Source organism: Salmo trutta, chromosome 29, assembly GCF_901001165.1.
Source record: "Salmo trutta chromosome 29, fSalTru1.1, whole genome shotgun sequence".
Lineage (NCBI taxonomy): Eukaryota > Metazoa > Chordata > Actinopteri > Salmoniformes > Salmonidae > Salmo > Salmo trutta.
In genome coordinates, this window is record NC_042985.1 from 29,933,491 (window position 1) to 29,948,664 (window position 15,174).

Genomic DNA, 15,174 nt, shown 5'->3' on the forward strand with positions numbered 1-15,174 from the left:
CATATGCAAACATGGACCATGAACTTCTGCATAGTGCACAGTTTGCTCCCCAAATGATTCCACTAGTGTTGGTTGAATGGCTGTTCTGAGAAGAAAAAGAGGTAGTAAAAAGCTATTCATTTCACCCAAACCACTTTTGTTGTTTGAATTGCACACTAATTGCATCATCTGACGTGTAAACGAAAAAAGAAGCACATAAGATACTTATTTTGGTCTTTTCTCGTCCCCTGTAGCATGTTCTTTGTTGACATAACTCATGGTATGTTTGTCTGATGTAACATCCCCTCAGCTTTTCCACCAGAGGGCAGTGTTCTGTCTGTGTCTTCTCCTCTCCTTATTGTAGAGCAGCCCTGCTGCTGCCTGTCAGACAGATAGACCTGACCTTGGGGGGGATGAAACTCAGCCACTGTGGAGGCTACTGCAGTCAGCACCACCAAAATACAAACACATCGGCACTTCAAGAACACTGTGACCTCTACAGAGCACAAAGGCCAGGGCAGGAACCACAGCCGGAGATAGAGGCCAGTAGAGATATGGGACCGTACAGGTGGCTGGGAGGGGAGGCTTGAGAAGAAAATGGATGCTTATCTCAACTAATTTGCATGGCCTTTTTGGCAACCATTAAAAGTATACAGCGAGACAGGACAGGGTTTGGGCCTCTCCTCTGAGTGTGGTAATCCTGTCTGCTACTGCCATCCATTGTCCAAGATGTGAAGTCCCACACACAACCAATTACATTTTAAAAGGCCCTAGGAGAAGAAGGAAAAATCTGATTTGTTCACACACAGGAAAAACACAAACATTGGGTTCATTGCCAAAATAAAAACTGCCTTCCCTGTTCACTGAAGCCTGACAACTTTACTATCCTAATTGGCCTCATTAAGTGGAACCTCAAAGTGTGTAAATAATTTGTCTGTAATAAGCTTGCCCTATCTTTAGCTCTCCTGGCTCGCTCTCTCTGACTTGTTTTCGTTGTGAAGAGAAAGGAGGCCCAGAGTAAAAATAGCAGCCCATAGTTCCTGGAGCAGATGTAGGATCTTAATTTGATCACCCTGTTGACTTTCCAGCCATTTAAAACCTGTAGTGTATTTTAGTTTAAAAAAGGCGTCTGAAGTTTGTAATTTCCACTTTGAAATTTCAGACTTGATTTTACCTTACAAAAAATGTATCAACCCCTACAAAATGTCCATTGATTATAATCCACATAATAATTCAAATTTCCTGTTGTTGCGGGATTATTTTCTTGCTGTAGCAAACCGGCTCAAATTAAGATCCTATATCTGTATTGTATTATCCTTTGACAAAAATAACCTTTGATGTGGTAATGAGAGAGACCAGTGTAGAATCACAACGCCACAGATCTCAAAATGCTTTCCATCTGAACATGGTTTATTACGAGGCTTGTTTCTGTAGTGTTAACAAATCACAGATGGGGTACTCTTGTTGTTGTTCTGGCAGGTTCTGTCAGTTTGTTGTTTGGGGGGAATAGAGTGAATTAAGATCAGAGTAGAGTTGCTCAGGACCACATCTCTTCTGTTGTTAACTAGCTCTGTGGCACTAGTAGGACAAATCAAGTCTCATCACTTTGTAAACATGCATGTCTGGAGCACTGCGACTTTGTTTCTACCATGGGCAAACTAACATTTATGTAGTGCAGGGATGGGCAACTGGCGGCCTGCGGCCCCCCTTTTGTAGGCCCTGCGGATCAAAAATGATTTACAAATAATCATTTAAAAAGATAATTACTTGGTCGTGGTCTCAACTTATTGGAATAGTAGAATGCATAAGGAGCAATTTCAAAACAAATTTGTGCATCAGCAGTTTTTCACTTTTTTTGTCAGTCACTGACAGTCACCAATGTCAGTTAACATTTTTTAGATTGGAAAATTAGTTTACCCAGATATCTAAACTTGAAGTAATCATGGTCGAATTACCAACCTGGGGGCCCCCATTGATCTTGTTAGTCACTCTTTGTCACGTCCTGACCAGTATAAGGGGTTATTTGTTATTGTAGTTTGGTCAGGACGTGGCAGGGGTGTGTTTGTTTTGTGTTGTCGGGGTTTTTGGGTAGTGTTCTATGTTTTGTATTTCTATGTTCTATTTTCTAGTTTTTCTATTTCTATGTCTAGTTTATTGTTTTGGCCTTCAATTGGAGGCATCTGTTCCTCGTTGCCTCTAATTGAAGGTCCTATTTAATAGGGGTGTTTTTCATGGGGGTTTTTGTGGGTAGTTGTTTCTTGTTTAGCTGTGTGCCTGACAGGACTGTTTTTCGTTGTTCTTTTTTGTTCGTGTGTTTTTTTGTTTCATTTCTTCAAATAAAGGAGAAAATGAGCATACACATTCCCGCTGCGTTTTGGTCCAATTCATACGACGCCCGTGACACTCTTACTCAGATATCATATTAAAAACTGCAAACATTTCTCTTCACCCTATGGCAAAATGTGTAGAATTGCAGGAAATTAGCTGTAGAACTGCTCATTTTGCTTCTACGCCCCATTGTGAAATGAATAGAATTGCATGAAACCTTTTATAAAATTGCAAAATCATCTCTCCGCCCCATGGCAGACTGTGTAGAACTGCAGCAGACTTGCTTTAAAACTGCAACATTGCACCCTCTGCTCCTGCCATGTTACATGTCACACACATAGAAGTTGTCCGCTCTGTCTCTTTTTCTTTCTCAATACTGTTTGAGATCAGACTTTTAGCAAACATCTTTAAAAGGCATTTCTAAAGTCTTCATAAGCATCATATAGCTTATAAATGGTTTATAAAGGCTTCATTCATTTATGTTTTGGTTAAAGTAGGAACATATTTCTCTTGGGTAAGTAATCACTTTCAGAATGCAGCCTACTACACTTTGCATAGTGATAGAGTTTTAATTGCAGGGGTCATACTATATACTGTACTACCTCTTACGGACAGCTGTTCCTGTATTGAAGTAACCAATGCACTCAGTATTTTATGACGGCTGGTGAAAGGAGAGAAAGCGTTGTCAGACCACAAGCACTCAAGCCCCAACCACATCTGGTATTACACTCAAAAGGAACGTTTCTAATCCAATAACAAATTATCCAAATAACAACACAATCACAGGATTTGTGTCCGCACATGGTATTGAAATTCATCCCACCTGGCCCAAATCACCAATCTCTCTGAATGTGGCCATAATCCAATCACACGGGACTAATTTCAACACCAGGCATAGACAGAGTGCATTGTACATTGGCGAGGCATTGAACAGGAGATGGGAGTTCTTCTTACCTATTCACCACAATAACAGGATGGACTCAGATAGACCCGTCAGATCCCTGGAAACAAGGGGCTGCAATGCAAAGTGTCTGTGCAGGCACTAATCCCTCAGCCACATTTCTCCAACCCATCTTCTCCTGTAGACTATACTATTCCTCTGGCTGCAGAGCGGAAACGGCACATGGGGCTGCTGGGTATGCCACAGCATGTTATTGTCTCCTCTCTCTCTCAGACGGCTGGGGTCCAGCTGGCTCCTGCTATGTGTTTTCATGTGAAAACCAACGGCGGGTCCCTTAACACATGGTGCAGGGCACGGCAGGGCAGGCCAGGTGGCGACTAGATGGGTGATTGGTATGCAGTCAGAGCCCCTTCACTAGTGAAGGAGCACATGTTCAATCCCTGGTCCTCATCTTTACCCTTTCTCTACCACCCTCTCTCTTCTCTCCCTCTCTCTCTCAGCCCTCTGGATAGGGGAGAGGGTGAGGCTGCATGCCCTGAGAATTGAGATAAAAATGACCTTTCCTTTCAACTGATTTAAGGGTACTGGCTAAACCATGGAGCAACTAGGGAGCATGTATTATGTTGGCTATCATAATGATGTGTGATATGAATAGTTATCTGGGATAAATCTTGTTTTGCTGTAGGCTTTATGAGTGCCACCTGTGCATCTTGAAAACATGGCAGGTGCACCCAAACTTGGACACCACCAGTGGCGACCCGTCATTCAGGGCAGGTGGGGCAGCCTAGCTCAGTGCATTCTGTGGTGGTGGGGCAGCCAGCGGAAAATATGGAGCATAGGGGTTGGTAATGTTCTCTAGTAGCGCTGTGATTGGCTCAGTGTTTTGTCACTGCCAAATCTAAGGGTGGAGCCTGAAAATTCAAGCTCCTTGGGTGCTGCCATAGAGTTACATTATAAGTGCCCATCCAAGAAGGCTCAATGTCATTGGCCATAGATAAATATGATGTCAAATCATGTTACATCTACAGTAGCTTTGTTTGGACTGATCATGTCAACATCATACTTTAAAAATATTAGCTAGCAGTCATCATCATTATCAAGTTGACAATCTAATGAAAATCCTTTTTAATCTTTGTCATATGAAGAGAAATTATAATAAAATGTATAAGTGCTCATCGGCCATTAGACATAAACATTACACAACAAATTGGAAATCGCAAATTCAACAATGAGTGGTTTGGAAGGAATCAGTTGCTAACTGCAAGCATTGCAGAGCAATCACTAGCCTGCTATTCAGTGGAGTGGGTGTGTGGTCCCAATTCTGGGTTTAAGTGTCTCTTTTCCACATATAAAATAATAAACATTCAACGTTTGCCATGCTGTCAATCCAGCATGATTTCTGTCGTGCTCAAAACAACTGTTAACTCGGAACTGGGAAATCTGACTTCAGTGAGTTTTGAACAGTCATCCAACTCGGAATTGTAAGTCGGGAACTCTGTCCTCTTTCTAGACCTACAACCTGAAGATCACTGACGCCATCATGATTCAACCTTGTTTTTTTCAGAGTGCTCAGTTGTCTTGAAAGCACCATAAATCCATAGAATGCCAGACTTCGAAAACAAAGTTTAATGACAAAATGTGCTCACGAAGGACCGCTGCGCCACCTTCCTGTTCAAGTGAGCACAGCACAATATGGGGAGTCCAAAAATGTATTGTATGCTGCTGCATAAGTGATGTAATATGCCAGAGATATATGTATTCTTCTTTAGCTAAGAAAGTAATACTAAGTGTATTTTGTGTAGTAAGATGTTAGTAGCCCATGTGCCTCACCCTAATAATTGGATCTATTTTCACCTCTAAATTTCGCCTACTGTTCTGACTTGGTGGTGCACATGTAGCCTATAACTGTTTTAGAGAAATATAATCATAGAATATTGTAAGAGCATTCATTGTCAGCTTATATGCCCCCTTTTTTGGCCTACGGTTCTGACTTGGTGTGGAGGGAGAATACTCTAAGAACGCCCATGTTCTGAATTCTGTTGCTGTACATTTCAAAAGTGCTGAACAAATAAATATATGGACTATGTCAGTCCTAGCTCGCTCATTAATGTCTTAATGGAAATTACAGATTGCCTCTTATCTCCTTGTTGTCCCCTTATGCCATAGTTTGTACATCTCAATTGTCAGTAGAAACCACATTTGATTAAGCAAGTCAGCCATATCAGCTAAGTTTTTTTTAAAGGCAGTAAATGAAGCTGAATGAACTGTTTCGCTGCCAGACAAGGCTCCGTTGATAGCCAGGTGTAGCAGTGGTAAGGTGTTGGGACTGCTGTTGGGACAGCGTTATGTAGGCCCTAACAGTTTGTGGGCACCGTTTTTCACCGCTATAGTGCAATTAATGTATTGTTAGGTGTTTTGTTGTGTAGCGGCTTTGCTGGCTTGCATCCCTATTATAATTTTTTTGGCCGCTGGACACTACTTCTGTTTTAAACGTCAGTTGACTCAGCTGCCCAAGCTGTGTCTTCATATGAAACTGCAGAATTGCATTTTTATTATTTATTTAACCTTTATTTAACTAGGCAGAACAAATTCTTATTTACAATGATGGCCTAACCCTGCCAAACGCGGACGACGCTGGGCCAACTGTGCGCCGCCCTATGGGACTCCCAATCACGGCCGGAAGTGATACAGCCTGGATTCGAACCAGGGACTGTAGTGACGCCTCTTGCACTTAAATGCAGTTCTTTAGACGCCACTCGGGAGCCCAATACAGCGAGATTGATTCTAGTTTTTTTGCCGGCTATATAGGCACGGCTGCGGCACACAGCAGTCTATTCACAAGCGTAGAGCTCAACAACAAAGATAGGGGGTGTGTGAAATTATTGGCAGCGTTTCAGGTGACTCCAGGAGACACCTAAAGCTGGACTTGCCAGTGTGTTTGAGGGAGTGTGTGTGTATACGTGCATACGTCCGTGCGTGTGTGTACGAGTGTGTGTGTGTGGAGCAGCCAACACACACTTACATTCGCTCACAACATGGCGATGAAGCGCCGAGAGACACGACGGCTCTCTCCCCACTAAATGCAACCCTGTTCTGAGTGAAAGCAGGGTACTATGCCAAAGGGAAATACATTAACTAATAGCCAACTAATAGTCTATTTCAGAGAGGATCTAATTGCGGATTCCATTATATGCATGTTGCTAGCGCTATAGCTGGCTGTAGAGACCCACACGCTGCTTTACCCCTCTGCTGGAAATCAATGCTTTACATGGCGGTGGAGACTATCTGGTTTTTCTATCTACTTTCGTTGGGCTTCTGTGGACCATCCGTTCAAGGTAAGTCGCTTAGCTTAATAGCAATGTTATTGACTTGCGCATGCCTTTCAAGTTAGTCATGTATTCTATTATAGTTATCTTTCAGAACATGCAGGTGCGATAAGAAGAGATTGGTTAGTGAACACATTTTGCACCTTAATCGTTGCAGTGTTTGTATCTAACTGTTCAGTCTAGGTATCAGTACTATGGTAGGTCTATCTAGCGAAGGCTATAACGTTCTTACTTTTTTTCAATAGCCTATTCGTCTTCCAGCACACGCTGTCGGTTTTCTCTTTATACCCAATGCTGGACTGCCGGTTACAAAGTTAGTTGACCATCTGCAACTATGAAACCATTATCTGCCTATAACGTATTTAATGTTACAGTGGAGGCATGCGTTCATTGAAGATATGTGCTGTGGAGTTGAGTTTGAGGAATGTGAGTTGCGTTTCAAGAGGTTTAAATAATGAGCGTTAAACATGTGGCCTGTGGGTTTTCTGCACAAATATCATTTTTCACAATTCAAAAGCGTTGCCGGTGGGACAAAATCGTTTTTCAGATGTCACGATTTATAAATCGAATGAAATACCCCATATTGCTACGACATGAGTTTGCCTCTAGTGAGGTGTATGTCTAAATAACACTGTTATTACAATTATTTATGAGCTGCTCTCATACCTTAGACACGAAAACGTTTCTCATCAATTGTCACATAATTGTATTTATGTTTGTGCTCTTGCCTCGAAACAAATGAAGGCGTATTATATTTTGTGATGTTTGAATCGTCATATCGAACATGTGCCTTGTGTTTTGAGGGCTTGGGAGTGGATGCACTTGGTCGCTGCCTTTCAGGCATTGCGGTGGCCTTCAGATGAAGAAGGGAAGCGGTGATTTGAGAGCCAGGGAGCCACCGATAGGCGGCGAGGGAGCGAGGCAGGCAGGCGCTGAGCGAGAGAGACCAGCCACAGAATTTTCGACAAAGAAAAGTGCAGGAGCACGGGAGTAGAAACATGAAATACAGTGAGGGGAAAAAGTATTTGAACCCCTGCTGATTTTGTACGTTTGCCCACTGACAAAGAAAGGATCAGTCTATAATTTTAATGGTAGGTTTATTCGAACAGTGAGAGACAGAATAACAACAAAAAAATCCAGAAAAACGCATGTCAAAAATGTTATAAATTGATTTGCATTTTAATGGGGGAAATAGGTATTTGACCCCTCTCAATCAGAAAGATTTCTGGCTCCCAGGTGTCTTTTATACAGGTAACGAGCTGAGATTAGGAGCACACTCTTGAAGGGAGTGCTCCTAATCTCAGTTTGTTACCTGTATAAAAGACACCTGACCACAGAAGCAATCAATCAATCAGATTCTAAACTCTCCACCATGGCCAAGACCAAAGAGCTCTCCAAGGATGTCAGGGACAAGATTGTAGACCTACACAGGGCTGGAATGGGCTACAAGACCATCGCCAAGCAGCTTGGTGAGAAGGTGACAACAGTTGGTGCGATTATTTGCAAATGGAAGAAACACAAAAGAACTGTCAATCTCCCTCAGCCTGGGGCTCCATGCAAGATCTCACCTCGTGGAGTTGCAAGGATCATGAGAACGGTGAGGAATCAGCCCAGAACTACACGGGAGGATCTTGTCAATGATCTCAAGGCAGCTGGGACCATAGTCACCAAGAAAACTATTGGTAACACACTACGCCGTGAAGGACTGAAATCCTGCAGCGCCCACAAGGTCCCCCTGCTCAAGAAAGCACATATACATGCCCGTCTGAAGTTTGCCAATGAACATCTGAATGATTCAGAGGACAACTGGATGAAAGTGTTGTGGTCAGATGAGACCAAAATGGAGCTCTTTGGCATCAACTCAACTCGCCGTGTTTGGAGGAGGAGGAATGCTGCCTATGACCCCAAGAACACCATCCCCACCGTCAAACATGGAGGTGGAAACATTATTATTTGGGGGTGTTTTTCTGCTAAGGGGACAGGACAACTTCACCGCATCAAAGGGACGATGGACGGGGCCATGTACCGTCAAATCTTGGGTGAGAACCTCCTTCCCTCAGCCAGGGCATTGAAAATGGGTTGTGGATGAGTATTCCAGCATGACAATGACCCAAAACACACGGCCAAGGCAACAAAGGAGTGGCTCAAGAAGAAGCACATTAAGGTCCTGGAGTGACCTAGCCAGTCTCCAGACCTTAATCCCATAGAAAATCTGTGGAGGGAGCTGAAGGTTCGAGTTGCCAAACGTCAGCCTCGAAACCTTAATGACTTGGAGAAGATCTGCAAAGAGGACTGGGACAAAATCCCTCCTGAGATGTGTGCAAACCTGGTGGCCAACTACAAGAAACGTCTGACCTCTGTGATTGCCAACAAGGGTTTTGCCACCAAGTACTAAGTCATGTTTTGCAGAGGGGTCAAATACTTATTTCCCTCATTAAAATGCAAATCAATTTATAACATTTTTGACATGCGTTTTTCTGGATTTTTCTGTTGTTATTCTGCCTCTCACTGTTCAAATAAACCTACCATTAAAATTATATACAGATCATTTCTTTGTCAGTGAGCAAATGTACAAAATCAGCAGGGGATCAAATACTTTTTTCCCTCACTGTAGGCCGATGGGATTTTGTTCTGGTTTAGCCTATCTGAAGTAGCTCACGTTAGAGGACAGGCAAACATATTGGATCATTGCTTTGAAAAACGTGGAGGAATAGTGGTATCAGGACTGACAATGCTTTCCTGTTAATCAATATGAATGGAGGAACTTCCCTGTTCTACCTGTATATGTACAAGTGAGACTTCAAGTATGGCTCACAAACCTATAGGATGGGTAAAGAGGTTGTTGATCATGTAATTTGGACTAATGCATTTTCAAGGCTAGAGAACACAAACTTTGTTCCAGGATAATGCATTTTCTACCCATTCTATCCATCATGTTGTCACAATGAGGTTTAAGCTGGAGATACAAACTACAGTACATTACCTTGAGGGGTTGTGTGTGTGTGCGTGCTCGTGTGTGTGTTTGGAACAGGCAACAGTGGCATGTGCTCATCACAAGGCCCACAGTAGTGTGTGTGAGCATCTCCCTCAGCCCTCATACACCCCGGGGTGTGTTCCCACAGTGGAGCACTGTAGAGCCTTCGCTGGACTGGTGGGAGCTTTCCTGTGTGTGTGTGTGTGTGTGTGTGTGTGTGTGTGTGTGTGTGTGTGTGTGAGAGAGTGTTTGTGAGTGTGGCATGTTTGGAGAGAGAAAGAGGAATGTTAAGGGTGGTGGGTTGGTTGGGAGGGTATTGTGGGAAAAGGAGCTGGTGAATGGAGGTTGCTGGGTGGGAGTAGGGGCTGATAGTGGGGCGGGGATTCATTGACTGGAGAGAGTTTGGGTGCATGGGATGTCGCTGTATCAGATCCACAAACAAAGAGCTTGTTTTTTCCATTTGAAAGATCAAATGAAAATATGTCAACTCCGCTGAACTCATCAGGAACAAATGAATGCTGTGAGAGTGAGTGAGTGTCTGTGTGTTTAGACAAGCTCTCTGTATCTCTCTCTCTCTCTCTCGCTCTCCCTCCCTCTAACCCAGTACTCCTGCTAGGAGTGTCACATGCACACCGACCAAATTACTGGGGTTTCACTGAACCCTCATCACTACTTCACTCAAAAGAGGCATCCTCTCTATGGTTCCCAGCGTTGTCTCCCATTCTCCTTTTACTCTCTAATCCTGACTCGCCCTAGTCATCCTATCTCATCCATGGTCAATGATTTAATGCTCAGTGTTAATCAGCCCACTACCTACTGCTTCAATTTGACTCCTCCTCACTCTTCCTACCTCTGTCTGATGCTCGACTGACCTCTGCCCCTCCTAGTCCTTAATCATTGGCCCTGTTCAATGCCTCCCTCCCCTTCATTCCTACCTTTCTCAATGTAATCACAGATATTAACTGGTTGTGATTGGTGAAAGTAGTAGGTTGGTAGGTAATCTTAGTTACCCATCCAATCATATATAGATCTGTGTTTTCCCAGGAGTTGAGTTAGGAAGGATATCTAAATTGGAACAGGGCCTATGTCCACCCAATCCATCCCTATTACATGCCACTGACTCAGTCCTAGTCTGCAGCACTCCACCTCAGCCCCTGTCTGCTCACCCTACATCAGCCCCTGTCTGCAGCACCCTACTTCATCCCCTGTCTGCAGCACCCTACCTCAGCCCCTGTCTGCAGCACCCTACATCAGCCCCTGTCTGCAGCACCCTACTTCATCCCCTGTCTGCAGCACCCTACCTCAGCCCCTGTCTGCAGCACCCTACTTCATCCCCTGTCTGCAGCACCCTACATCAGCCCCTGTCTGCAGCACCCTACTTCATCCCCTATCTGCAGCACCCTACCTCAGCCCCTGTCTGCAGCACCCTACCTCAGCCCCTGTCTGCAGCACCCTACCTCAGCCCCTGTCTGCAGCACCCTACCTCAGCCCCTGTCTGCAGCACCCTGCCTCAGCCCCTGTCTGCAGCACCCTACCTCGGCCCCTGTCTGCAGCTTCCTCAGCAACCTAACCCAGCCCCTGGAGGATGCTTGTGAACAAGTCCTGCTTAATAAAGATAATTGCATTTCTTTGTCCTTAATGAGATGTTCTGTAAATGGAGTAATTATGTTAAGTTTGTTGCATCAATGACTATGCGCTTGGCTAAAGTCATTAGCATTATTTGAACTTTGTCTGGCAAAAATCCACTTGTAATCCAAGCCGTCTTATTTTGTTTATTGTGCCCATATCTCAATCCCTTGGTCCTTGAGGTGTGATTGCTGTGTTTCTGACAGCCCAATGGGGTGGAAATGGCATGTTTCTAAGCATGATTAGTGTAGTATGTGTCTTTGTGTGTGTCTGACTGTGCCTACATGTGTGCCTACTAGGATTGTGAGGTATCCAGATTGTCATACCGTCATACCGTTTCTGTACCATACCGGGGTATACGGTATTACCGAATGTGCACACAAGGGGTGCACATTTTTTGACGCCCAAAACAATTTAGGCAACAGCGATCTTAATCCAGGAGGGGATTGAATGTCTCTGCTGTAACCAAGAAGCTGGATCTTGACATCTAGCCACCTAGCTAGCAAGTCAGCAAACCAAATGCATAGCTGGAGCCCCGAGCCAGATATGATTTATTTGACACATCTTAAATTTCTTATAGTTATACTTAACTTATAAGCAGTGGCATAGGACGCAACCCCCGCAGCGGCATTGAAAACCATACCGTCTGTATTTCGAAATACCCCGGTATATGGTATAAACAGCATATCGCCCAAGCCTAGTGCCTACTCTATTTGTATGTGAGTGCATCGTGATCCCCCTGGAGATACACAGCTAAATTAGGATGCATATTATTTAAAGAGGCCCCAGGCTGAATTTGAGCTGCATATCTTTGTCCAGTGAAGATGTTGGTTTGTATGGCTGGCTGAGTGTGTCTGTTCATGTTTGGTAGGACCAATCCCAGTCTCAGAGGTGGTATAAAGGACTGTTCAGTGACAGAGGGAAGTAGCTTGAATGAGACAGGAAGACTTTCACTTTTACTGTATGTCTGGCCTATGGTGTCTACTGGACTCTTTATTGTGGTGGTCGTCTTCAGGTTCAGGGTTTCTGGGGTTGCCTGTAAGTGGTTCAGAGAGCTTCCCTTTGACTTTAACCAGATTACTGTCAAATATTAGATGAGTAGTCAGGAAGCTTACGATGCAGAGGCATTGATGCCTTTGGCCATTAATATGGTAAAATCCGGAAACTGTCATTTCGAGAGAAAAAAGATGATTATTTCAGTGAAATACAGAACCATTCCATATTTTATCAAACGCGTGGCATCCCTAAGTCTAAATATTGCTGTTACATTGCACAACCTTCAATGTTATGTCATAATTATGTGAAATTCTGGCAAATTAATTACGGTCTTTGTTAGAAAGAAATGGTCTTCACACAGTTCGCAACGAGCCAGGCGACCCAAACTGCTGCATATACCCTGACTCTGCTTGCACAGAACGCAAGAGAAGTGACACAATTTCCCTAGTTAATATTGCCTGCTAACATGAATTTCTTTTAACTAAATATGCTTCTATGTATTGATTTTAAGAAAGGCATTGATGTTTATGGTTAGGTACAACGACAGTGCTTTTTTCGCAAATGTGCTTTTGTTAAATCATCACCCGTTTGGCGAAGTTGAAGTAGGCTGTGATACGATGATAGTTTAACAGGCACCACATTGATTATATGCAACGCAGGACAAGCTAGTTAAACTAGTAATATCATCAACCATGTGTAGTTAACTAGTGATCATGTTAAGATTGATTGTTTTTTATAAGATAAGTTTAATGCTAGCTAGCAACTTACCTTGGCTCCTTGCAGCCACAAGGTCCTTTTGACGCTGCACTCGCGTAACAGGTGGTCACCCTGCCACGCAGTTTCCTCCTGGATTGCTATGTAATCGGCCATAATCGGCGGCCAAAAAGACAGATTACTGATTTATGAAAAGTTTAAATCGGCCCTAATTAATCGGCCTTGCCGATTCATCGGTCGACCTCTACTTCATACTATCATGTGTGTGTAGTAACACTGTAATTGCCCCCTAGTAACAATATTGTATGTAATGGAGTGGAATGAATGTTTTTTGTTGTTATTACCGGTGCACCAATTCAACTTTTCTGTGGTATACTTTTGATCTGCACCAAAAAGTTTTATTTGTATGTGTAACGTACGTCATGATGTTCAGATCCATCCACCTGTGAATGTAAGACGTCCATCTTCCTGCACTGTTAGAGATGTCTGGTCTCTAAAGCCTCTTTCCCTGCTCTGATGGCTGCCAGCTGGGATAAGTGCAGAGCTCATTCTGTTCAATTAGACTGCACCTAAATCTCTGTAGGCTGACGTCTAGGATTCCTCTAAGTTTCTCAAAACAACCTTTACACTTTAGCCAACTCCGCACTAAAAAGGCTTATTGGTTATTGGTTGATGTAAAGTTACTTATTTGCCTCATCTCTGCAATCGGTTTGGGATGATTATTTAATCAACCACAACACATAGGCCTACTCCTTTTACACGGTCACGGATGACCGCTGCACTGCATGGCCCTCTCAAGTCCATTTCCCAGTACTGGCTGTGGGGAGTTCCCACTGGCTGTGGGGAGTTTTGATGTTCTCTAGAAATACCTATCAGAGCCAACAGGACTTCAGAGAGAGCGTTGTGAGTATTGATGCCCCCCCGGGCTATAAACAGCCCAGGATCAATAGTGCTGGATCAATATGCTGTGTGATCCGTTTATCATAGGGATGGGTCCAGTCAGGTGATCCCCAGAGTATTCCACTACAGCTAGGGCTGAATGTTAAAACACTCATGTGCTGCTGCTGTGTGCCCACTGCCTACTGTCGTAACAGGACGATACCGCTATCTTGAAGAAAAGTCATTGATTTGATGGATTCATTTTTGTATTGTATAATGCCACACGGTAACTTAATCAATATATTTGTTTTAGATGGTTCTTATTTATTTTGTCTGGCTCATTAGGGTTTGTCAGCTGTGTTATCTAAGGGATAATCATTTTTGAGTTAAAAGACGTGTCTATGTGTGGTAAACGAGTCACAAGCTACAGGCTACATGTTTTTGTTCTGTTGCTAGTGTGTATGTGTGTGTGTGCTTCAGGCAGAGATGGTGATTTGTGTGTGTGTGTGTGTGTAAGAGCAGGGTCTCTTCCTCACGGCGCTGGTTGGGTAAACAGTCATGCGATCACATTCCTTCCATTCCACACTGCTGTCCGCTCAGTCACATGACCAAGGAGGAGGAGCATGGGGATTGCAGTGGGGAGGGGGACTGAGGAGGGGAGGGGCCGCTGCATGAGGGGAGAGAACCCTGATTGAGTAGGCAAGGTGCAGAGTAGGGCCCAGACCCAAATCAATCCCTAGCCCCTACCTCTAAACACTATTTGCATATCTGAAAAGATAAGAAGGGTATTAACAATATGGTATAGATCGAGCCCTGAATGCTGATTGGCTGACAGCTGTGGAATATCAGACCGTATACCATGGGTATGACAAAACATGTTTTTTACTGCTCTAATTACGTTGGTAACCAGTTTATAATAGCAAAAAGGCACCTCGGGGGTTTGTGGTATATGGCCAATATACCACAGCTAAGGGCTGTGTCCAGGCACTCCACGTTGCGTTGTGCTTAAGAACAGCCCTTAGCCCTGTTATATTGGCCATATACCACACCCCCTCGTACCTTATTGCTTAATTAACCCTCTTTTATGCTAGGTGAGGTTTTCCACCATATTACTTAATCCAATCAATGACTGTATATATGAATGGACAAAGCCATTGGTCATGTGACACCATTCATTCCTACGTGAAGACTCAACAGCACATTGAAGCCAAATTATGTCGCATAAGATGTCATCTCATGGAGACATAACATGCGTAATTTGAGCTGCTCCAGGAAGCGACATTGCAGGCTAGCTCAGTGCTGCCCCCTTTTATTGAGTATTTCAAGTCGAAGGCCGACGGTATGCTGCCATTAGCAATTCAATTATCCTTATAGCTTCTTTTGGGTGCGATTTGAAAAATAATAATTTTAAGGACATACATCTGGTGAATTAGAAGCAATTATTGGTAACA

The 15,174-nt window shown here is 43.7% G+C and overlaps 1 protein-coding gene across 4 annotated transcripts in view; it reads left to right on the plus strand.

Annotated features, from left to right (window-relative positions):
- The first annotated feature begins 6,169 nt into the window (after positions 1–6,169).
- igdcc4 (immunoglobulin superfamily, DCC subclass, member 4) overlaps positions 6,170–15,174 on the plus strand; it is a 67,109-nt gene continuing 58,104 nt past the window's right edge. For 2 of the 4 annotated variants that reach the window (XR_003870477.1, XM_029721693.1), the window contains exon 1: positions 6,171–6,543. Coding sequence is in view for 3 of the 4 variants with exons in the window: in XM_029721693.1 (XP_029577553.1) it covers positions 6,399–6,543 (145 nt within the window). In the remaining variant the exon portion in view is untranslated. Of the gene's footprint in view, positions 6,544–15,174 lie in introns of all 4 variants that reach the window. The other 2 variants (XM_029721695.1, XM_029721694.1) reach the window with 2 other exon arrangements.